General features: G+C 39.4%; 1 protein-coding gene across 6 annotated transcripts in view; it reads left to right on the forward strand.

Moving 5' to 3' along the window:
* BBX (BBX high mobility group box domain containing) overlaps nucleotides 1–26,217 on the forward strand; it is a 283,503-nt gene that overhangs the window by 159,928 nt on the left and 97,358 nt on the right. For all 6 annotated transcript variants that reach the window (XM_049628124.1, XM_049628123.1, XM_049628122.1 and 3 more), the window contains 2 exons: nucleotides 19,490–19,660; nucleotides 25,139–25,378. In XM_049628124.1, coding sequence (XP_049484081.1) covers nucleotides 19,499–19,660; nucleotides 25,139–25,378 — 402 coding nt within the window. In that variant the 5' untranslated portion in view covers nucleotides 19,490–19,498. The remainder of the gene's footprint in view (nucleotides 1–19,489; nucleotides 19,661–25,138; nucleotides 25,379–26,217) is intronic.

Consider the following 26,217-nt stretch of genomic DNA (forward strand, 5'->3'; position numbering starts at 1 on the left):
TGTACTATGGCAGCTGGCCCACTCGAGTCTGAGCCCTGGTGTCCAGTGTACTTGTTCCTTAGGTGTGTTACCGCAGGCAGTCTCCCCCGCAAGCCTCAGTCGCCTTACCTATGAAATGTGCGTTATTATGGTTCCTACTCCGCAGAGTTGTTTTGAGGATTAAATGAATTAATGATTATAGTTAGAATAGGACCTTAAGTCAAGAAATCAAAACATAAAAGGCATATTTAGCCTCACTATTCTCTGTGCTTTGTTCTACGTGAAAATTCTATTTTCAGTTTTAAACTACAAGTCTTACAATCAAAATGCACTTCACTAAATTGAAATTAAGTTTCTGAAAAAGAAGTGTTTATTATTGTTTCTTTAAATAGCGTTTTTAACTTTGTAAATCCAAAATATGAAGTATAACGTATTATTGTGATGACTTCTAATACTATAAATATGTAATTTTTAAGTAGAAAAGTTTTTTTGAACTGTTCTGGAAGATAGGTGTTGAAAGCATAGTAACAGTAGTTGGCTGGACTTGGTGCAGTGAATAATTGAGCACTTTGATTTGTCAAGGACAGACCCCTTTGTCTGCTCTTCAGGTGTGGGGCGCTTGGAAGTCCCCATTTATCTTTCCATCATGAAGGAGCTCCGCAGTGGTCCAGCTAGTTCCCCTCTTGGCACATGAACGGTTTGGATTGATGTAAAGTGGCCAGGATTTAAAGGCCCACGTTTGGCCACATTTATTACCTGTCTGAGCTGAAGATTGTAGTGTTCAGATTTTTCAGTGTCCTAGGCAGAGTTTTGCTCCAGGTGTGGCTCCTGTGATTCCTAATAAATGCAAAAGTAGGGCAAGGTGGTTTGATCCTGTCAACCTGTTATCAGCCTGTTAGTGATCTGAACCTTTTACTCTCTGAAAATTTAACTCCTTCGTTATAAAAAACACACTGAATTATTTATAAAGTAATTACTAGGGGGCTTCATGGCCTTGATTTGAAGCTATTAGAAACTGACTTTTTCTTTTAAGGAAAAAATACTTATCCCATACACTTTCTAAAAAGATATTGGTAGAGTTTTATTGAAACGTTAGAAAAGTTAATTTTTTCTTATTGTGGGATTCTAAGAAAGCACATAAAAAGTGTTTAAAATATTGGGGCTCCTGGGTGGCTCAGTCAGTTAAGCGTCTGACTTCCACTCAGGTCATGATCTCGCCATCCATGAGTTCGGGCCCTGTGTCGGACTCTGTGTGGACAGCTCAGAGCCTGGAGCCTGCTTCAGATTCTGTGTCTTCCTCTCTCTCTGCCCCTACCTCACTCACTCTCTGTCTCTCTCTGTCTCTGAAAAATGAATAAACCTTAAAAAAAAAAAAAGTTTTAAAAATATTAATAGTTAAAAAACAACATAGTGAAGATACACAAAATTCGAATTGTATTCAAAGTATAGAATTTATACTATATATCATATAGGTGTATATATATGTTAATGAATGGTGGAAGGGGATTGGCATAAACTGAGAAAAACAACATAGGGGGAAATGCATAAAACAGCCGTTGAAACTTTTTTAAGCCCACAGATACTAGTGAGAAATTGTCATCAGTGTAAAGGCTGTGTGAGGGCTGTGAAAGCTGATTTATTGTGTCTTCCTGGTAGGAGGTGAGAAGGGGGAACGGAGGCCCATGTACAGGAGGGAGGTGGTGGGCTCTGTGCTACAGGCTGGCCACAGCTGAAGATATCAAGGTAAAATCAGCAGAGTGGTATAATGAGCCTTCAGGGTCATCTAGAACAACTTTCCAATGCTGAAGGCCTTCCACAGTTTTCCTACTCCGTCAATTGCTAATTTTGTCCTTAAATAGACCTGGTATTAGAAGGTTCTCTTTTTGCAAGGTGAAAGCCAGGGCTCGATGCTGGGTACCTTCAGTCCCAATCAGTTACTGTCATTGGTCTTCTAGTTCCCTGCTTCTCTCCATGTAGAACGAGTATGAGAAGCATGAGAAGCACGGTTTTACACCACACCTCTCTCAGATCATCTTTGACCAGTTCCTTATGAATACCAACACCATTCCAGTTCTCTTCTCCTGTAAGCATCATTTTCCCATAAAGTCCCACCAATTCTTCTTAAGTCAAACCTGAGATTTCAGGAATGGCCGGCCACCTGACTTCCTCCCAGCTGTGTCATCCTGTGGTAAGTTGCAGACCCTACCCTGGCCTTAAATCATGGCAAGGATCTGACTAATTTTTTTCGGGAGCTTTTTTCAAAGGGCTATTTTTGTGATGCCCGGAGTAAGAGAAGCCAGGTCAGAGTTGACCAAAGGTGCAGTGACAGGAAGCTCCCCAAACCTGGAGTTCACCCCTGGCTGTGTCCTTGTTGATGGGAATGAGTTCAGGCATTAGTTTAAAGTTAACAGTGGGACAAATTGGGGTCATCAAAGTGAGTTAAGAGAATTGCCTCAATTCTTCAATGGCTTTTGTAATTGCCAAGAATCTGAGTGTTAAGAATGTCTTATTATTATTATATACTGTCTATTCCCTGATGGTTTGGACTGCATTTGTTGCACTCTATTACATGCTGTCTAACTCCCAAATTGTTTCATTATTATATAGACTTTACCTTGCCAATAAGTCCTTTATTGGCCCAACTCATCTTTCATAATCAGTGTCATGTCTCTTAATACTAGTCCATTAATAGGTCCTTAAAAGATTGACTTAGGATCAGGAAGTCTCCTGGCAGCTATATAAGAGCTGTAGGAATCTGCCCATCTCTCAAGTACTGATTTGGTAGTTCTCAAATCCCAACTGATTTGGTAGTTCTTGCTGGGAGAGCTCAGCAAGCAGAATTTTTTCAATGAGCCTTGCCTTCCAGTTTGAGAAATGCTATAATGGGATATAGATAATGTGTCTGACATTTGCTGTTCAATTGTGATTTTTAATATGCACCAGACAGTGACAGGTTTTATTTACCTTTTTCCTAAAATCAGGGTGATAAAGCATATTTTATTTATTCCAGTTGGTTCTTTTTCAAATTCTTTCCCAAACTTTTTTCTCAAAGTATATTATTACATATATTATTACATATTTTTAAAATATATATTATTACATATTTTTAAAAAACCAGTAAATACTTGGGCATATGCATAAGGACTTTTTTTTGTTCTAAATATGTTCTGAATTACTGCTTGTGCTTAAAAATCTATGTGGCAAACATGGGAAGTTGTGTGCTGCTCTGGGATTATATGGCAGATTTGTAGTGCCCTTCTGTTACATGTGTTGCATATGGAAATGACAAGCTTTCATGATACCCGTGAAACTGTAACCTGACTATTGTATTCAGTGCAGAATGCTGAAGTTAGTTGAGAAATCATGTTGTTTGTTTCACCCTGTCTTTCAGAATAATTTGATGGAGTTGCATGTGCTGTCTATCAATAAAGCATATTTGTTTTGAAAGACACAGCACTCAGGGCTGTCAGTCATAACGACTTCTGAGAGCACGTTAGGAGCTGTAACAACAATATTTACAAAATGCAAAGTGAAGAAAAGTACACTGAGTCACAGATACACATGCTTTCTTGTGCCCTGATTCTCCCCTCCCACAATGTATTTAGTGTGGCTAAATCCATATGAAAGACGATTTGGAAATATGAATGGAAATTTGGGAATTCTCTAGCTAAAGTAAATACTAAGAGACTAATTAAATGCTAAAAAGGTTTGTAAATCAATTACCTTTCCTTCTATATAAATATATTGATTAAAAAATAAAATCAGTGATACAGTTAGATGGAAGAAAATACCTGTATTTTGGGATTAAAGTTGAGAGTTCTTAGGCTTGTCCTTGGTTTACCCCTTAATGGCATTGGGAAGATTATGTAAGTATCTCTGAGGCTCCTCTCACTCAGCTGTAAAATGGGCATAATTATACTCACTTCTTAAGACTGTAGAATGTTAAATAAATGAATGTGTATAGTAAAAGCTTTGCAAATCACAAAGTGATACATAATGAGAGGTAGCAATTAAAGTAGATTAGGAGGTTTTAATAACTGCCAATTTTTCTTACTAGAAAATGTTTAGAACTTATTAATGCAATGTACTCAAATTCCATATTGTAAAGCGCTTTATTATAAAAATCAAAACGGAATTTCTTAGATATGTCAGTAAAACAACTGCCATCTGGAAAAAAAAAAAAGGTGGGGAGGAAAGCAGTGTGGGCTCATGGGTAGCAGTGTAGCCCCTGGCCGGCTCATAGAGCATGCAACTCTGATCTTGGGTCATGAGTTCGGCCCCATGTTGGAGGTAGAGTTTACTTAAAAAAATTTTTTTTTTTTTAATTAAGAAAAAGAACTTAATGAGAAATGGTCTTAGTAGAATTAAGAATCTTGCTCAGGGGGGAGAAGATACTAAATTTGAAAAGTTCTTTGTTTAAACTCAGTACTTTACTTCTCTCTGAATTCAGCAAACACAATCCTTAATGATGTAGAAAAGATTTTTAAGTGACTTGTCAGGTTTATATAGTTTATAATTCTTTATAGAGGAGCTTTTGTTTATACTATAAAGCATTACCTTTGTATTTAAATAGGATGCCAGAAGATAAAAATTTGGCCAGCAGAGGGAGATTTATGTAAATTGGGCTGTAGGAAAAATACTCCAAGATGCCTCAGTAAACATGTATCTTGTGGGTAATAATGCCCACTCTCACACTGTGAATAAGAGAAAAACAGAAGGAAGGAGGATACTAAAACGACTCATACTAAAATTTCTGTTTGTATTCTTTCTTGGGTGAATGATAGAAAAATAGAAAAGGAAAAAAGGCAAATGATATACAAATAGAAACTTCTTTTTTGTGTGTGCTAATTCTGTGATGTGAAGAACTGTTTGAAACAAATGCCATAAAGTTAATACATTTTTTAAAATAAAAACAAGCTTTCAGTACTTGGCACTGAGGTCAGAGCACATTCAGCCCAAACACGTTAAAAGAATACCACCTGAAACGAATGTAAAGGGAATAGCTAATGTTCTGAACAGGGCACTGTTCTGACTCTGAATTAGCAAGCAAGTACTTTTGTATCATGCACATTAAGTCAGAAAATTGGAATGTATTTAAGAAAAAAATTTCACCAGTATTGAAACAAGTATAAAATAGTTTTCTCCTTAACTCCAAACAGAAAATATAAATGTATCAAAGTTCCCTATGCATTCTAATTAATTTCCTTAACAAATGTGCAGTTTGATACAGTATCATTAAATTCACAAATTTTAAGCAATATTTATTAAATACATATTATATTAAAGGCAGTATTCTGAGTATTTGGGAATTTATTATTTTTTAATTTTTTTTTAAGTTTATTTATTTATTTTGAGACAGAGAGCGTGGGTACTAGCGAGTGAGCAGGGGAGGGGCAGAGAGAGAATCCCAAGCAGGCTGTGTGCTGTCAGCACAGAATCCCACATGGGGCTCAGTCTCCTGAATCGCGAGATCATGACCTGAGCCGAAATCAAGAGTCTTCGCTTAACCAACTGAGCCACCCAGGCTCCCCTAAGTATTTGGGAATTTAAGGATCAGCGACATCCTACATCCTTGTAATGTGTAATCTAGTAAATAAGGAGTTACCTCAATTCTAGCATGCCAAAGTGTAACCCAGGTAGGCATTGCAGAAGCTAGGATAAGCTATTTCAATAAATACTATCTATGACTACTAGCATAAGATATATCAATGTTTTTTTTACTTTGGGAAAAATTAAGATTTTTGTTTCATAGCCGTTAAAACAAGAGGTTTTGCTTTATTAAGTAAAATAAGTTTAACTGTAACTTAAGTTGTTTGCTGTCTTTTTAGAATAAAGAGCAGTAGCTTAGGAAAAAATTCCAAATAGAGATATCACAGATTGTTGATTTTTTGCTGAACCACAGTTTCTGGTTTTTTTTGGTTTTTGTTATTTTTTATGTTATATTTAGAGAGCAGGATGATGGAAGACATCCAGACTGATTATTATTTTTAAATGAAAAAAAAAAAAAACTAAGTCATATAAACCAAAGTGAGTCAATCATTTTAGATGAAGTATAATACATTTAATTTTTTTAAAGTTTACTTATTTTTGAGAGAGAGAGAGAGCACAAGCGAGGAAGGGGCAGAGAAAAAGGGGAGACACAGAATCCAAAACGGACTCCAAGCTTCGAGCTGTCAGCACCGAGCCTGATGTGGGGCTTGAACTCATGAACTGTGAGATCATGACCTGAGCCCAAATCAGACGCTTAACCTACTAAGCCACCCAGGCGCCCCTACTACATTTACTTTTTAAGAATACATGCGATCATTCTTAAAATTTAAAGGGCTGTATGTAAACTGGTGCACAGAAGATTAAATAATCAGTGTTCAGCAATGGGTACAAGAGAATAGGGAATGGATAATTATTTCTCTTGTGAGGTCAAATTATTCATTACGAGTCATTTTGACATCTGAATAGAAACTATTTCTGAACAAATAAAATTGCCAGGTTTTCTGGTTTGGCAGTTTGAGTATGTTAGTTGATTGGGTGCTGGGAATTTTGGAGCTGGAAGATCTCAGCAGGAAAAAAGAGCAGGGCATAGTGAGGATGAAGTAGAAAAGAAGCGGTGACAATTAGGAGAGGGGACAGAATGATAGGAATAGACTGCAGGGAATAGTCCTGGAGCTCATTCATTGAATCAGTATTTGCCCACAATGTGCCTGGCTCTGTGTCAGGCCCTGAGATGCCGTGGTGAGCATTATATAGCCTCTGTTCTCTGTTACAGTCATTTGGGATATAAAGAAGATATAAATTTGGGATATAAAGAAGAAAACAGGCCACTTCATTGTGGCTTATTGAGTAGAGTATAAGGTGTTTGAGGACTCACGGGGAGCATCTCTCTCAGACTAGAAAGGGCCAACAGGCCTGAGGTAAGATCCAACCTAAGCCCCGAAGCAGGATTGAGTTCCATTGCAAGGAGACACTTGTGCGCATGCTGAGAGGTCAGAGGCCATGGCAAATTCCAAGTGATGGCATGTGGCTCCGTGTAGGCAGAGCTTTTAAAGTGATAACAGAGCAGAGAAACCTGAGCCGTAAAAGCAAGCAGGGACCAAGACAGGAACAGTCTTGTGTGTTAAATGAAGGAAGAAGGTTGGACTTTTTCCTGAGAACGTTAAAGGACTGTTGAAGAGATTCATGCAGAGCCTGAGCAGACATTTGTGGTGTGGAGAATTGAAGTCAGCACAGCTATAGTCCGGAAGAGCTGACTGCTGAATCAATGTGGTAGGGCTGAATGAGGAGTGGACCACATACATGAGGCAGAAGGGGCAGAACTTGGTGAGAGGATATCAGGGCAAGAAGGCACTCCAAAGATTTGAATTTATGGTGAGGAAAAAGAGAAATGTCTGTGTGTTCTGGAGGTTTATGTCAAGGGGATGGAATGTCCAGTTCTGTGCACCAGGTTCTGGCATTCTTCCCAGGTGTATATGGTGGAGTCGGAAGCCTGCCCCAGACAAGGTATTTTCTCTGAGAGGCTCAAAATCAAAGGTGTGAGTACGAATAATAGTGAGGTAGAGAAGCCAGAGCCTGTCTTGAGTTGAAATGTGTTGGAGAGCTTTCTAGGAAATTAATCCTGGGGTTTAGAACCAAGAAGATTAGGAGACCAGTCAGAAAATAAGGTGCAAGGTCGAGCCCGTGAACAATGTTAGCACCAGGCAAGCCAGTTCTTGGCTGCTAGCTACATGGCCTGGAGTTAGGCAGTCTTCCTGGCTTGATGGCTGGAGGCCACTTTGTACAAACTAAAGAGGACTAGCCAAAGGGAGGAGGGGGATTCAAAGAGTGTTTTAGCCTTGAGATTGTGTAGGAGAAGGTATTAACTAGAAGGAACTGTTGACAGTTTATCAATAGTTCATCAAAGAAAGAAACTGAAAGACTAGTGGCCCAGGGTAGCAGGATAAGAGATTAAAAAGCACATAATGAGAATGAGAGAAGTTGACCTTGAATCTCTGCCTTTCAGAGAAAATGGAAGAAGAAAGATGCAAGTTTTGGAATTGGTAGACTGGGAGCTTGTGGAGCTTTGGGAGAGCTCACACAAAGAAGACCTTCCTGTGAACCAGAAGGCAAAAGCATTTTCTTAGAATGGCTAGCATTGTGGCGGGAAGGACAATAGGGAAAAGTGATGGAATGCTCTGAGGGCAGAAATCCCAGGTTTGAAACCCGGCCCCTCCTCCACGTGCTGACAGACTGGCTCAAGCATGTTGCTGAAGCTTTGTCATTCTTAATTGCTTCATATATAGTACCTTTCTCTCAGAGTTGTATTGAGGATTAAAGAAGTTATTTCATGTAAAGTGTTTATTAGCCTGTAACAAACATTCAATAAATTTGGTTATTAGAAGGCAATGTTGTATAATGGGCAGGAACGAGAGACTCTGAAGCTAGACCTCCTGAGTTCAAATACTGGCTCTACCAGTTATGTGCTAACATTGGGATCTTGGACATCATATAATTTACAAACAATGTATGGCTCATTAGATGATCAGTAAATATGTGTCCAACTGCACTGACAGTAAATGAGACTCCAGGAGTTTGTCCTCTTGTGACTCAACTTCTTGCCAGTGTGATTATGCCCTACCCATGTGACAAATGCATATAATAAAAAATTTCGTTAATTTGTAAACTAAAGAGGCAAATTATATGTTCTATGTGATTCAGTTTTCTCATCTGTAAAGAGGAGATAATGATAGTACCTACCTCTTAGGCTTGTTGTGAGTTAAGAGAATTAATATAAAGCTCTTAGTTTCTGGTCTGTAGGAAGCAACATATACAGAAGCATTATGTATATAGAAGCATTTTATATATGCATATATATCTCATTATTACTGTTATCTTCACTCATCATTAATAAGGGTTGAGGAAAACCTGAGAATTCATAATGGGAACTGTGGGTTGGTTAAGACTGAATAAGACGAGTGAGAAAGGGTTGCCGACGAGCCTGAAGATCAACTTGGGATTGGAAACTGTGTGGTAGTGTCAGACCAGGGGAGCAGCCAGCAACCTAGGGCAGACCTAGGGAAGAGAAATGGAGGGGCTCAGAGTTGGGGTTTATTAGCATCCAGTTCTGAAAGGAAAAGAGAGCTATTGAGCTGAAGGTACTATGATCTGCTGTTTGAGAGAGTAATAAGAGTCATTGACAAATAACCAGAGATGGGAATAAGGCTACTTAGAATGTGTCTTTAGACTAGTATCAACAGCTGTTTGGTAGTGACTTAGATTTCATTATACTTATTACATCTCCTTGTCAATTTGCCTGTTTCTTCTGGTCTCTCCCTTTCCCTTCTGAACAGCCTTTCCTGGGGTTTTACTTTTCCTTCTCTATTTCCTGTTCAAGTCTTACATAACTCTTCTTTTTTTAGTAAAACAGTGTAAAGGCAAGCATAATTAGAAAGCTTAAAAGTATCATTTCTGTGTTTGCTTCTTCATGTATTCTCCGAGCGTCTCCCTGTCTAGTATGGGGATGTTTGCTCTGACAGAACCAGAAAAAAAGCATCTGGCATGTTCATTACCTTCAAGGGTCTTTGTGGGAGTAATTCACATGAAATCATTATGCTGTACAGAAGAAATGATAATTGTTATATAATCAAGTGTCAAAAAGTATGGCACAGCCATTAAATGTGGTGGGTCAAAAAGGTGCTGAGGAAAGAAAGAAATAGGAATTGGGGCAAATAAAGACAGCTTTTTAGAAATGGCAGTTCAGAGAGGCTTGTAGAATAGTGAGTCGGGGGTGTCTGGTGTGCAGGTCTGGGAGAGCAGAGGAATTACAGTTCAGAAGCACCAGGTGGGTGTGGCGAACAGGACAGATACCTACGGGCAGGAGGGCAGTGGGGGGTGGTGAGCTGAATGGGAGGTAAGGCTAAACACTTAACTCCCACAATGCATAGCTCACCAGGTGATCAATAAATAATGTGTTCAGCTGCACTTAGAATACATGAGGAGGACACTCAAGAACTTGTCATCTTGTGCTTTAGATTCTTGTCAGTGTGATAATTATGTCCTAACCTTTGTTAATTTAGAAGGAAGGCAAATGTGTTATGCTAGGCCTGTTGAGCAATAGAAATTTGGTGACTTTCTGATTAAGAATGTAAACAGCATAAAATTATAGGAAAACAAAGTTAGGCTTCTTGAGGTACATGGTGAGGGAGTGTCCTAGCCTGTTGAATTCTGTATGTAAATAGCTTTTTCTCCCTAAGTCACCCCTTTTGATACTTTATCTCTTTTAAGGTAGCTATTGTCTGTCTCTGCAGCCTAGAGCAGTGTGTTAAATTGAGCTCTCCTAAGGCTAAATGTCATGGAGGGGAAGTGTAGTAGGGATCTTAAAATACATACTCCTTCATGAAGTATGGGCACAGGGACCCGAACTACCAGTACAGCTAAGCCCTTTAAATAGTGGGTGTCTTATTAGTATTCATGAAGAGCATATAGATAACATCTTGACAGAGTTAAAGTTTCAACCTGAAGAGCTACTGCTTTTCAATAAGGAGTGCCTTTAAAGATACTCTTTGCATGAATAGAGTAACTGAATTGCTTCTATAATGAGAGTATTACTTTATTGAGTGAGGTATTTTTCATTTAATCTGTCTACAGTTAAGAAGAATTGTCATTAGAATTATAATAAATAGTAAAGATGAGCACTTGTAAGGCTTTTATCTTCAAAGAACTTGAGTTAATCTAATTTGTCACTTAGAGTCATCAGAGATGTGCACTCACTTTTCTGCTGTGAAGCCTGGAAGTGTTCACTTTCCATCCCCTCGGCTCTCCCTTTTGGTATTTCCATGGCCCATTAGCTACTTTGTCCTATGGAAAGTGCCCCGAGAGTCAACAGATGGAAGGCTTTCCGTTAGATCCGTTTCCTGTGTAAGTGTTTGGGCTCTTGAGTTAGGCTTCCTGGTTCTGATGCCATCTTCTCCGTGGCTAACTGTGGGACCCTAGGCAAGTTACTTAGCCCTCAGCTTCTCCAGCTGGGATTCATAGTAGTACCTGCCTCAGAGGTTTCTTGTGAGGACCAAATGAGATAATGAACATTAAGTACATAGGAACTATAAATAGTAGCTGCATACTAGTATTGTTTTAAAAATTATTGCTAGGAACACATCGTTCTGGGCAGTTGTTATATGTGGTTAAGTGTTAGGTGAGGAAATGATGAGCAGTACTTTTTCAGGGCCTGCTGTGTACCAGGCTCAGTGCCACTCCCTGGGACGGAAAAGGAAGAAACCATGGCACCTCCCCTCTAGAAGTTTGCATCCTGGGTTTTTTGGGGAGTGGGTGGGAGGTTGGCACGGGTAAAACAAACTGTAAAACACTGGTGTGCTTGACCTAATAAGATCAAGTACAGTCAAAGAGCAGAGAGTGATGGATTTTTAAGATTTTTTATAGAAAGCCTTAGAGAGGAAGGGATATGTGACCTGGGCCTTGGAGGATGAGAAGAACTTTGACAGAAAATGGGAGAATGTTGGGGTGAGCAAGGGCTTCAGAGTTGATGTGTTTGCCAGCTTCTCTGTCAGCAGGACCCCATGGAAAGACAGAAGCAAGGTGTGTCTTGAAAGCAGCAGGGCTCCCTGTAAGGAAGATTTTAAGCAGGTCAGTCTAATTTGCGTGGAACTCTGCAGCCACCATTTGTCGCTGTCTCTTTGGGTGGTTTTTCCTCTTCTCTGTAGACATGAGAGAATTGTGAAGGTTTGCTGTCCTAGTTGGACCTAGGGGAGGCCTTATTTGTCGTTAGAATGTGTGGTGTCCAACACTGAGATTTCATGGGCCTCTTTTACCTTCCCCTGTCTCACTGGGTCTGAATTTCCATTAATATGATTTGGATGGGATTTTACTGGGACATTTAGGAAACAGTTGAAACTCTAAAATGCCCCTGTGACAGCATTCAGTTCACACAGTGTTTTAAAGACTGAAGTGTACTGATTGCCGACGTTGTAAGACAAGATGATAGAAAGACTAAGAAGATCTCATTCACAAAATTTATGACTGTGCCAAGGAACTGTTTCTGACTGTATATCACACAGACAAAGGAAAGGAAACTTTCCATCTTTCTTTTTCAGTTTTGGAGTCTGGGGATTCTATCATCTTGGAAGCACGTGGGCTATGGTTAAATGGAAGACAAGTGTTCTCTTTGAACAGTATCTTCGGCTGAGTTTAAGCAAGCCGAGGCTGTCAGTTAAAACCCATACTCCCTCTAAAAAGCTTGTGGGAAAAGGGAGGATTTACTAACACAGAGTGAGAGCTTTCTGGGTGCCAGATTCTGTGCTGGGTATTATACATAAAGTGTTCTCACAGTAGAGCTATTATTCAGTTTCAACATATGGGGAAAGGTTAGCAAGATTAATAACTCTATAACAAGTAGTTAGTGGCAGACGCAGGATTCCAAATGAAACCTGCCAGGCTTCAGTGTCCATTGTTTTCTTTTGTGAAGTGTGGTGTTTGGTTTGTACCATTTCTTTTGTGACATTTCTTCTTTAAAATCCTCATGAAGGATTTTGACCTCAGTAAAGTCTTCATGAGTGAGCTTACTTTTGAGTAATACAGTTAAGGGGTGCCGTGGTGGCTCAGTTGGTTAAGTGTCCGACTTGGGCTCAGGTCATGATCCCATGGTTTGGGAATTCGAGACCTGCATCAGGTTCTCTGCTATCAGCACAGAGCCTGCTTCAGATCCTCTGTCCTCCTCCCTCTGTGCCCCTCCACTGCTCATGCTTTCTTTCTGTCAAAAGTAAATAAACATTTAAAAATAAATAAAATGAAAACCTGAATAATAGTTAAATTAACTTTTTAAAAATTTATCACCAAGTTGGCTTGTATTTAGTTAAACAGTGATTATCTAATTAGAGTCACTCATCTTGGCATAGGAAGGCACACACGGATTGGTTTGTTATTACAAGATAAATAATATTCAGGATTTTGGATCAGGACCTTTAGCTTCTGTGATTTGACCATCTCAGCAGCATAATTTGATGGTACTGAGTCTTTCAAGTAGAGTCCACTGATAGTTAAATAATCTGATTTCAGTTATTCTGGAGTTGCAGTGCAGAATGGAAAACGACCCCTTTTAAATAAAGTCTGCCCGTTGCTTCGTTTGTTGTGTATAGAGGTTAGCTTAATTTGTTCTTGTTCAAGAACAGGAAGCCAAACTTTATAATACATGGGGTTTTTAGTGGCAAAATAATTACAAGTGTAAGCCTCTGTTACTGTCAGAAATTAACAGTTTTCTCTTTATTGTTGAAATAAGAAGAGTAATGGGCTTAAGTCTCAAAAGTCTGCCTTCTTTGTCTCTTCTACTTTTTCGTCATCCTTTCTTTTCATTGTCCTTTCTTATTTTCTCATTACTTCTGACTGATCATCAGGAGCATCATTTCCCCCCACTCTTTTTCTTCTTTTCAACCGTGTGAAAACTGATCTGTAAGAAATTAAAAAGTAATCAGATAACTATCAATTATTAAAGTATCCAGTTTATAGTTTGAGGTATTTCATAGTCATTACATCAGTTACACATTTCCTGACTATTTTGTCCAAAGTATATCATGTCCAGTTCATTTGTTCACGTTTCCATCTGTAATGAATGGTAAAAATATTTCTGTCCCTCTTCCTTTGTTCTTCTTCCACAGCTCAGGTGGCTGATGGTTCTTACACACCACATGCCACCGCAGCTTGCATGTCACAGTTACACGTAGTTTTCAGTCACCCTTTTTTTCCCAATCAAGAGAAAATATCTGAATTCAGGGGAATGAGAGATACAGGGGTTAATTTTTAAGCCATTTGGATGTATGAAAACAATGAATTATCACCATTTAGTGCAGGGATTCACATGGTTGCCTGTAACAACTCTCACAACTGACTGAGCCAGGATGCTTCTGAGCACATAAAGGTAAATAGTCTTGGATCATTAATAAAAGACCTAGTGAGGGAGGTAGGATGTATCCATATAATTGTAATTCAAGGGAAAATGTGGTGTTGTTAGCTGTGCAAAGTCTAGTGGATTTCTGGGGAAGGAGAGATTAACTTGGGGATTATCAGAAAAGACATACAGTATCTATAGTGGCATGTCCACTACATGGGAAAGAAATCACATGTGAATGTGATTATTCTGAACCTCAAAGCCACATGTACCATCCATTAATTTAATTCTTGGTATATACTATTTTGTCTTTGAATATTAAAATTATGCGCACACACACACACAGGCACATGTACTTAAACACAGTCACACATAATTAAATAGCATAATTAATTAGTCTCCCATTGATTTATTTTATTATTTATTTAAAAAGGGTGTTACAAGGGCGCCTGGGTGGCTCAGTCGGTTGAGCGTCCAACTTCGGCTCAGGTCATGATCTCACAGTCTGTGAGTTCGAGCCCCGCATCAGGCTCTGTGCCGATGGCTCAGAGCCTGGAGCTTGCTTCCGATTCTGTGTCTCCCTCTCTCTCTGCCCCTTCCCTGCTCATGCCCTGTCTCTCTCTGTCTCAAAAATAAATAAAAACATTAAGAAAAAAAATTTTTTTAAATAAAAATAAATAAATAAATAAATAAATAAATAAATAAAAAGTGTGTTAACATAAACAAAGATAGGATTAAGATGCAGAGTAGGATGATTCTGAGCTGACCTCCTCCCACAGACCACGTACTCAGACTACAACTATATATGGAACAACTCTCTCTGAAGACTAGCAGAACAGGTCTTCCACAACTAAAGATAAAAAGAAAAAGCCACACCGAGAAGGGTAGGAGGGGCAGAGACACAGTAGGGATATCACCAACACAGAGGTTCTCTCTGAGGAGCAAGGAGGTCCAGCCCCACATTGGGCAGTCCCCTACTCCAGGAAGATGAGCCCCCATAATGTCTGGCTTTGAAAGTCAGCAGGGCTTAACAACAGGTGAGCAGAGGGCTATGGGAAACTAGGACTCTGATGTTAAAGGACTCACGCACAATCTCCCTTGCTCTAAGACCCAGCAGAGAGCAGTTTGAAAAACACCTGGACCATATATGAAGAATGTTTTTTGACTAATTTTAGGGTATATGCCAGAGCAGCAGGGATCTGTAGGAAATTTCTCTGGGAATGGAAGCATTCACTGGAAGGCACCATTTTTCTTTCCTTTGACCTAGCTAGCCTTGTCGCTTGTGGGAGCCATTTCTGATACTCTCCATCTACCTTGTTAGCACTGCTCATTCCTCCCCCTGCATTCCTCTGCTGACTCACCCCAGAAGACATCCCTCCAAAGGGGCTCCTGCCCTGGTGGGCAGCCTTCGCTGAGACTGCAACCAAGCAAAGTGGCTCCCACTCTCCTGCTGCTCCCCACCACCAGGCAGCCTCTGTCCCAGCAAGTTACTTTGGCCAGGACTAGCACCCCCAGCCTTCCCCAGAGTGGGTCTATCTCACTACACTCAGCAAGAGCCCTTGGCTGAAACCTCTGTGTGTCCCCCCCGCCCCCAAAAGATCCTGCCCCACTGCACCCAGCATATAGCCTCAGCCTGGATTAGAGTCCCCACAAAGCAGCTGGCATTCAGGGAGGGAGGCAGTCCCATTCACTAGCATGACCACAACAGTCATAACCAAGCTTCGCAGCCAGCTACACAAGGGGCCAGCCCTGCCCAGCAATACCACAGTAGCCAGGCCTCTCAGCCAGCTACACTGGAGTCCAGGCCCACCCATTAGTGCTACCATAGCATGGCCAGACACTGCAGCCAACCAGGCTGGGGCCAGCCCTTTGACTAGAGCACCTGCACCTATTCCAATCTAGCCACTACGGGAGGTTGTACACCACCCACTCGGGAGACACCCCTGGAACACTTGGTCCTGGTGACCAGGGGGCATTGCACTTCTAGGCCCCACAGGAAACTTCCTATGTAAGGCCACTCCTTCAAGACCAGGAGACTTAGCTGGCCTACTAATACATACAAACAAACACAGAAAGTCAGGCAAAATTATAGTTCCGAATGAAAGACAAAACCTCAGAAAAGGAACTAAATGAAACAAAGTGTGCCTGATAAATAATAGTTCAAAATAATGGTCATAAAGATGCTCATCAAACTTGGGAGAAGAATGAATGAGCCCAGTGAGAACTTCAACAAAGAGAAGGAAAATATAAAAAAGAACCAGTCAGAGCTGAATACGATAACCAAAATGAAAAATATACTGAAGGGAATCAACAGCAAAGTAGATGATGCAGAACAGAACAGACATCTAAAAGGCAGGGTAGTGGAAATCGCCCCAGATGAACAGCAAAAAGAAAACAATTAAAAAAAATAAGGATGCACTAAGGAGAGCACTTGTTGGGATGAGCACTGGGTGTTACATGTAAGTGACGAGTCACTACTCCTGAAATCATTTTGTAAAAAATAAGGTTTAAGGAACCTTTGGGACAGTAACAGGATGCTAACATTCACATTATAGGGGTGCCAGGAGGAGAAGAGAGAGGGAAAAACTTCTTGAAGAAGTAATAGCTGAAAACTTCACTAACATGGAGAAGAAAACAGACACACAGAGAGCACCTGACCAGATGCATTCAAAAGAGATCCACACCAAGACACATCATAATTAGAATGTCAAAAATTAAAGAGAATCTTAAAAGCAAGAGAAAAGCAACTAGTTACATACAAGGGTACCCCTATAAGACCCATCAAATATTTAGCAGCAATATTTGTAGGCCAGAAGGGAGGGAGTGGCATGATACATTCAAAGGATTGAAAGGGGGGCGGGGGGAACCTACAACTAAGAATAATCTACCTGGCAAGATTATTCTGAATTAAAGGAGAGATAAAGTTTCCCAAACAAACAAAAATTAAATGAGTTCATAACCACTAAATCAGCCTTATAAGAAATGTTAAAGGGATTTTTTTAAGTGGAAAACAAAAGGCCATAAAAATGTTATACCTCCGAAAATATTGGGGCCACCATATGGGTTTACTTGCCACTCAAGCAGCTCATCCTGAAGTGATTAATAAGCCACAAAAATAACGGCTTCCTCTTCTCTCTACATAGCATTGGTATTTTTGGAAATTGGGTTGCCTGTGCCAAATTTTATTTATAGATAGAATGAGAATTGTTAAATGGTCTATGGTCTATCAGTTCACGAGAAACCTTTGTTGCTTTATTAAGAGCATAGCAGATAACTAATTCCATTTAGAGTTTTCAGTAACTTTTTACACTCTCGATGCAGCCACATGAATCATATAATTGCTTCAGAGACTCAGCAGAAGTTTCTTGCTAAAAAGGCCATAGGAGGGGCGCCTGGGTGGCTTGGTCAGTTAAGCGTCCGACTTTGGCTCAGGTCATGATCTCATGGTCCGTGAGTTCGAGCCCCGCGTCAGGCTCTGTGCTGACAGCTCAGAGCCTGGAGCCTGTTTCAGATTCTGTGACTCCCTCTCTCTCTGCCCCTCCCCTGTTCATGCTCTGTCTCTCTCTGTCTCAAAAATAAATAAACGTTTAAAAAAAATAAATAAGTAAATAAAAAATAAAAAGGCCATAGGAACATGTTTTTCTTTTTCTCTCCCTCCTTCTTTTGACTAAACATAGCTTTTAATAAGTTGAAGATTTTTATAAAGATGGAGATTTAAAAAATTTTATTAAAATAAAGATTTTACTGCAGCATAAGAAATAATCTGATTATCAATACTGGAATGATTGAATAAATTGCAATACATTTTTATTTTGGAATATTCTGTAGTTATTACAAAATGAGGACAGTAAAGGTGTGTTGGCTTAGATGAGCATGATCTGTGCAAGTTAAAATTTCTAAATGGCTGTGTTTACTGCTGTATTTGTATATAAAAGAAGATACAGAATGATGTAGTCCCTAAGGTTTTTAAAATTGGTCAAAGGATAGGCAAACAGGTTAGAGGCAAATGATCATTGACAGAAGAGAATCCAGAAATAGATATGTACACATAAAGTAATTTAGTGTAGGATAAAAGGGCCATTTCAACGGAATGAGGAAAAGCTGGATTAGTTAACAAATGCTGCTGGGAGAGTTGGCTAGTTATTTGGGAAAAAAAGGATAAGATCCTTATTTCCTTTATCAGAATGAATTACAGATTGGTCCAGTATTAAAATTCTTTTTTATAATGAAATCATGCCAGTGCTAGAGAGAAATATTAATGATTTTTTTGTTGTTGTTGTTTTGAAATGAGGAAGACCTAAGCATGAAACATGAAACAATGACAGACAGGATAAATTTGCCTATGCCATGTTGTTTCAAAGGCTTCAGAACAGAATGAATCTTGAAACTTTATGAAAATCTAGTTTTAGCAACATGGCATTAGAAGTTTATTGATACCACTTTGCAAGCATTTGGACCAATGCACACTTTTACTGACCAAAAAGGCTATACTTTTCTGTGATATCAGCAACTGTGTTTGTGTTTGTAATCATCAGCATGAACCATTTAAGTTGATAGCATTTGGATATTTGAATTTTTGCATGAGTACATATGGACAATAATTTGTATATTGTTACTTAAAATGAATGAATGAGAACTATTGAACTAGGAAAATACTGTGAGAATGCATATAAGAAATTGACATGTGTGATTTACCTCTCGGCCGTGGTGCTGGGTGTGATGCAGAATGCAAACCTCATTTTGTGCTATTTTTAGCACAAATATGAATGTGTGTTGTTTTTATCTTTAAGAAAAAATGTTTTTCAAGTCATCCAAAAGTAACTTAGTTTTTAGGCTTCTGAAAAGATTTTGTCACATCATAGGCTGGTCATTGCTTAGCTATTTCAGCCAATCACCTTTTAGGGTAAGAGCAAGAACAAAAAGCCTAGGGAGCAAAACTTGGTTACTGGATTCGGGTGCATATGTAATGAAGAGATGCAAAATATTTGTGATTATGTGTGTCACAGATGGGGACAGAGGGTGCTCATCTTGCTAAGTGACCTACAGTGACTTCATGCACTGGGTCCTTGGAGGCTGCACACAGCTACTTTTTAAAAATTGTGTGTCATCTTGTGAAATAGTTTTATTTTAATCCAAACATTTGATGCTTACAGAGTATTTTTTCTGCTTACTAACCCTCCAGGCTCAGATTTATCTTATGGTAGAGTGCAAAACGTAAATTATTACAATAAAATGGGAGCCATTGGAGAATGTATGGAGGGCCACCTCTGTGAGCACCTCTTCTCTCCATCTTTTCACAGTCTTCTGATGCACAGCTTTGAGAAACACTACCCCGAGTAAGTGTGAACAGGTGACAGTAACTTGTAGGCATCCTACTGCTGTATTCGGGTTTTGAGTTCTGAAGTTATGGAGTGGAAGGAAGTAGATTTCACAAAAGGCAAATTTTATTAGCTCCATTCAGCCAACTAAAATGAATGTTTGATTATGTACTTAGAATTCTTACTGAATCCAGTAAATGCCTGAGCTGGTAGATACTTTAGTCATTAAAACTATAATCCAATTAAAGCTAAGGAAGCTAAATAAACAAATTTTAATCAAATTTACTTTGATTTCTCTCTGTTTCTCTCCTTTTTTTCCTTACCACAGGTCACAGTAATGAAAGGCAGTAATAGAAATAAAGATCACTCAGCAGACGGAGAAGGGGCTGGAAAACGACCAAAACGAAAGTGTCTTCAGTGGCATCCATTGCTAGCAAAGAAACTGCTTGACTTTTCAGAAGAGGAGGAAGAGGAAGACGAAGAGGAGGATATTGATAAGGTAATTCTTCTGTTTAACATAGAAGTTTTGAATATTCATTCCAGAAACTACAGTGATTGGTGAGAAAGATGCATTTCTAAAAGTCTGTATAACTTGAATCCTATTTAACTACTTAATGTATATGTTTATTCCAGATATTGAGGGCTTCTAAAGTATCTGTACTTCCTAATCATTTAGACAGAAACAGATCTTCTTCAGTGGTATTTCTGTCTATTAACTAATGATTTTCAGGTAATATGGTAGCACTCCAATGCAGTGGAGATGGGGGTATTTCTAAAATTTGACGCACTTGCCTGGCACCCACCTCGTTGCCCCTCTGGCCTCTCTCTGCTTCATCCTAGCCCTGCCTCTGTGGACAGCCTTGTAGCTGCTCCGGCCCTCATCTCCACTGCCTTCATGACATCTGGCTGTTTTCAACCCCACCAGTCCTCTGTGGTCAGTCAGTCCTCTCCGTCCCCTTCTCTGGTCTCATGCTTAAGCAGCCAGCTCTCATTTAGAAGGTCACACAGCCATGCAGGTGACTTTAGAAAGCCACACATTCCTCCAAGTCTACGTGGAACTGGTTCCTCCTCCTCCTCATTCAGCTCTCAGCACAAGGACTACCTCCCCAAGAGATGGGGCTTCATCATCTCAGGTGACCCTCCCACCCAACTCATTCCATGTCCAAGGATTTCCTTCCTGGCGTTTCTTACCATTTAACTTGCGCTTAGCTGTATACCTGTGTATGTCTGTCTTGCCAGACTAGAATATAAGCGTAGTAAGAGCAGAGGTCTTGCCCCACGTATCCTCCTCTTACTCCTTGGAACCTAGAATGGTGCCTGGTGCATAGCAAGTATTGAATAGATGTATGTTCAATGGAAGAATAAATGAGTACATATTTCGTGTCACTACAACTTTTATAAGCCTGTTTTTAGTATCCTGCAGACCTTTGACATCCATTCAGTCTTTTGTTCTAGGCTTGGGTCAGCTTCCATTTTTTTCTGTTTTTCCTGTTTCTCAGACATCTTATCTGGATCCTCTTTATAGTCTCTCTCACTGTTGATCTTTTTCTCCTCTTTTACAGAGAAAATAGAGGCCGCCAGAAACGATTCCTTCAGCTTCCTCTACTCATCTGTATACTTATTTCACTCACCCATCTTTTCCTTCCCCTTCTTTTTTCAGAGAGACTACTGTTACTCATTCTATTTGAGGCCATTGCCAAGTTGATACTGATTTGATCTTTCTGACATATTTGTGCCTGTCGATCACTTGGTCCTGGAGGCTGCCTTCTGTTACTGTTTCTACTCCCAGCCTCACCTTCCTACCTTCATTCTCTTGATGCCCCTCCATTATTCTGCCCTCAAATATTGGTGTTCTCTGGGCTTGTTTTAAGAAAAAATTAATTTTTGTTTCTTTATTTTTTGAGAGAAAGAGAGAGCGAGCAGGGGAGGGGCAGAGAGAGAGAGAGAGAAAGAGAGAGAGAATCCCAAACAGGCTCCTCACTGTCCACACAGAGCCCAATGTAGGACTCAAACTCATGGACCGTGAGATCACGACCTGATCAGACGCTCAGACGCTTAACCCTACTGAGCCACCCAGGTGGCCCACTGTGGGCTTCTTAATTTCTTTCTCAATCCTTAAATTCTACACTGATATTTTTGACTGTTTTCTTGACATATCCACTTAGATCTCCAATCAGAACCTCCGTCTGAATGTGTTCAAAATGAAACTTTGAACCCCATCATCCTGTATCTTCCCTTTCTCAGTAAATGGGAGCCCCCAACTTTCCGGTTGGTGAGATCAGAAAGCTTATCTGTTTTCTTTTGCTCATGTCTCATATGCATCCATCCATCTATTAGCATATTCTCAAGCCATACCTTCTACATATGTTCTCAGTTTGACTCCTCCTTAGCAAGGTCACCACAGCCTCCTTGGTCCAAGCCACCACCATTTTTAGTGCAGATTAGCATATATTCTGCTGCTCTGCCTGCCTTTGCTCTTGCTTTTCCAGTCTTTGCTCAACAGAGCAGCCAGAGGGATCTGTTCAGAATGAAAGGCTGGCTGTGCTGTTCTTCTGCTTCATGAAGGCAGGGAATTCATATGCTCATGGATTTACCCGCCCCACCTAGAACAGTGCCTGGTCCCTATCAGTTGCCCAGTACGCAGTTACTGAGAGAAAGAATGGAATCATTGAATTCCCTTCTCTTTTCAGTCCACACCTGGTGATCTCATCCACTTTTCTAGTCTTGCCTTCTTTGTATTCTTACCTCAGTTCATAATCCCAGCCAAGACATCTCTGCTGAGAACCACCTGACATTTTGCCTACCCGATACTGATCTTTCTGCTCCCAACCCTATCTAATTTCTCTCATTTGAGAAAAAGCATTCTCTGGTGTGTATGAAGGAATCTTGCCACTAAAGGTAGAAGCACTCTTCCTTTTTTAACCGTTAAATCCAACTGGATACCAACTCTCTTGGCTCTACCTCATAAATAAATACTGTCTGTGTTCTTACTTCTCCATTCTTATCATTACAGCCTTAATTCAACCCTGTCTCCTTTCTCACCTGGACAGCTGAAATGAACTTTGAAATGGTTTCTCTAGTTTGGATTGCTTCTCGTTTTGATATTATAATTCATGCTTTACACTGCTGATAGGAGTTATCCTAAAATACAAATCTGGTGATGTCTCTTCTATGCTGAAAACCACTCATGGCTCTCTATTGCATCCAGCTGTGGTTTCCATATCCTGGTCTGGTACAAGTGTTGATTTGTTACAAAGTATTACTGGGCCCTGGTGAAAGAAAAATTTAAGTCCAGATAGAGAGTTTTTTACTTTTATATAATTTTATCTATTTATTCATTTGTTTATTCGTTTTAGGGGTTAATTTAATGAGATAATTGTAACATTAAATAGTAGTTGCCAACATTTTTTAATATTCATATTTGGCAAAATAAATAATCTGTAGTAAAATATGATAACCTATGTTGTTCCCCCTAAGGTGTTTTTTGTTTTGTTTTGTTTTGTTTGTTTTGTTTTGTTTTGTTTTTTACAGTCTGCAACTATTTATTTATAGGATTAAATGCATGTTATTTTACATGACAGAGCACATTCTTCATGAAGTACGTCCATCCATACCTACTTCTACAACCTCATGTCCTGGGTCCATGTTCTAGTCTTATATCTACCAGTGCTATTGAACTGTACATCAGTCAGTCATCGAGCCTTAATCCTTTTTCGGTTTCCGTGTCTCTCCATTGACTACCTGACACATTCTGATTCATCTTTCAGAATCTAGCTCAGACAACACGGTTTCTAGGGAGACTTTGGTGAGCTTCCACCCTTCCACTAGTGCTTCACTGTAACACTGGCTCCTTGTAATAGTCATCATACTGCTTTTTAATTAATTTCCTTTTCTCTCTTTCTCCTCCCCCTCCACCCTCCACAAACAGTAAGTTCCTTGGTCCAGGATCTTGTCTTATTTATCTTTTTTTCCAGCTCTTGGCTTGAGTTTTATAACTTAGTAACTGAATCAAAAGTTATTCTTTTCTGAAGGGAAAATGTAATTATTTCTTCAACCTATGTAATATACTTTTTATGTCTTGATTTTTCTGTAACTTCTTACTTTAGAAAGCTAACTAAATATCCCTTATTATTTAGCATTCAGAATGCTAAATAAATATTCCTTAAAAATGCAAATCATTGTTAATGATTGTATACATAATGAGGAAGTGAAATCTATAGCCTTCACTCCCAATAATAATCTCTAATGTATTTCCAAATCAGATAGCTATGACTTCAAGATTGTTCCACCGTATTATTTTGTTTGAAGATAATTGATGGTTAATTAAATGCATTTGCAATATTTAATTTAAACTTACAAGACTTTAAAAATACCAAATTGGATTAAGCTAGTGATTCATACCAGAGTAGCTGTCGCAGTTTCCCAATAAAACGTGATGTAGAAGAACACCGTTGCCTTACAGTAGTGGTTCTCGGAGTGTGATCTTCAGACCAACAGCATCAATATCACCTGTGAACTTTTACAAATATGAATTCTGGAGGCCCACTCCACACCTACAGAATTGGAAACTCTGGGAATGGGACCCAACAATCTGTGTTTCATTTAACAAGACCTCCAGGGATTCCACTGCCCACTCAAATTGAAGAAGTAATGCTCTACTATATGATGCAGATCAACAACTACCTTAGTCCTTCTTGATTTTAACTATGAAACAGGAAATTAAAGACATAGCTTTAGTAAGCCTTCTGGACTTCTGTTTGTGGTTGTACTGTTTTCAAGAAATCTCATAGAATCATATTTTAGCCTTAGAAGATATTTAACAGTCCTAATATATTCTAAGGTTCTGTGATTAGAGGTATCTGCAGCCATGTGCAAGAAGTACCGAAAGAGATTAGAAGCAGAAAGACTAGGCCTGGGGCACTTGCATGGCTCAGTCTGTTGAGTGTCCAACTTCGGTTCAGGTCACAAACTCATGGTTCATGAGTTTGAGCCCCAAATCAGTCTGGCTGCTGTCAGTGCAGAGCCTGCTTTGGATCCCCTGCCCCCCCCCCTTCTCTCTTCCCCTACCCAACTTGTTCTCTCTCTCTGTCTGTCTCTCTCTCAAAAATAATAAGCATTTTTAAAAATTAAAAAAAAAAAAAAGGAAGCAGAAAGACTAGGCCATAGGCTCAGGCAGTGGGAATGACAGTTACACAGATGGGATGGGCGGGATCAGAGCTTTGTGGAAGTCCTTGAAGACCGGGAATTGAATGAAATGCTGAGGAAAAGGGGGGATTCAGAATCTATTTTGAAGGTTTAAGCCCAAGTGAATTTACTCCTGTCATCATAGCATTTCACTAAATGATATTTACAGGCTTGAAAATTTACTACATAGTTCCTCCTTCAAATAATGTTAAATGTCTATTTTGATTTTTACAATAGGAGGCTCCACTTGTGATGTGCATACATTACATTTTTATTACCTACTTTTATGTTAAACACTTTCACATTATTAGCTGTAGAAAAGCACTTTCCAAACAGGAGAAACAACTAATATTCATATATTTTTGTGTGTGTGTAAATGTTGTTAATCTTGAGACGCATATATCACAGCATGAGTTTATTTATTTATTGAGTTTATTTATTTATTTATTAGTTAGGTACTGATGTTGTACCAGCCATTGAACTAGATGCCGTGGTTGTACAGGTAAATAACTTTTGTCCTCAAAGAGTTCACTGTTTAGTGAGGGGGAAAATGTTAGCAATTATAACATGATATATTCTGTAATAGAGACATGCACAGGTTGCTATAGAAACTAAGCAGAAGGCATTGTAAGTTGGTTATCAACCACTAATAGTGGTTGATGATTAATTTTTTTCCAATTTGTAAGTTGTTTAAATGAAGGTAAAAAAATACAATTTGAAAGCCAAACTGATTGTTAAAGCAAAATTGTCCAGGATGTGTTAAACATCTGGCTTTTGTTTTGGTTGGTAATAGGTTCAACTTCTTGGGGCCGATGGCCTAGAGCAAGATGTTGGTGAGACTGATGATGAATCACCAGAACAGCGAGCCCGGAGACCAATGAATGCATTTCTCTTATTTTGCAAACGTCATCGCTCCCTTGTACGACAGGAACACCCCCGGCTTGATAACCGAGGTGCTACCAAGATACTGGCTGATTGGTGGGCTGTTCTAGATCCAAAGGAAAAGCAGAAATACACAGACATGGCCAAGGAGGTAGGTTACAATGACAAGGTTTAATGGTGGCTGTGAGCAACCAATCCCATACCCCTGTCAGCAAATGTGGAGTCTCTGCTGAAGGTCTAGCAGCACAAAGGTGAATCCTGAAGCAAGTGTTCAGTGAAAACATAAGAGCTTTTTTCCTATTCCTGAATTCCAAGTCCACCTTGCAAATGCTGGTGGAGGTGCCAAGAACAATTAATTACCAAGTTTTTTCATTGCATATACTTCACGGATTGATGTAGAGGGTTGATTTTTATGAATGGTAATTTATTTCTTATGAATGATGGGTTTAAAAATTTTTTTTCTAGGAACCCAGCTTCTGCTCTCAGAATGCCCATGGTAAAGATAATAATCTTAGGTTACTCTAGTTGTGTCATGGGAAAAAGTCTTGATCTAGTCCTAATGCTAAATAACCTTGTGACAGTATCTAAGTCAATTTCTGGGTCTCAGCCCCCCTTTTTTTTTTTAATGTTCTTAGAATGAGGAAATTGGACACCAATTTATATCCTTTCCACCTCCTTTTTTTGTAATAAGCACCATTATTGTGCCTTTGACTTATTTCTGTTCTGTAGGTATTGCAGCATGCATATTTAAAACCAGTAAAGGAATGCACGGCAGTGAAACATGATAAATTGTGGTATGTGCAGGCATGTAAACACTGTATACACAGAAACACTTCCATGCAGGAAGGCTGTTTCGAGAGGTGGGACATTAATCAATTCTGAAACCCTATCAGTGACTAAATTCCTTCAAAAACTGTATACCAGTCTGTTGTTAAATTACTCTGAAATTAATGTGAATTCATCATGCTTTTTAAATGTATTATGTAATGG

The sequence above is a fragment of the Panthera uncia genome, chromosome C2 (assembly GCF_023721935.1).
Source record: "Panthera uncia isolate 11264 chromosome C2, Puncia_PCG_1.0, whole genome shotgun sequence".
In the NCBI taxonomy this organism is placed as follows: Eukaryota; Metazoa; Chordata; class Mammalia; order Carnivora; family Felidae; genus Panthera; species Panthera uncia.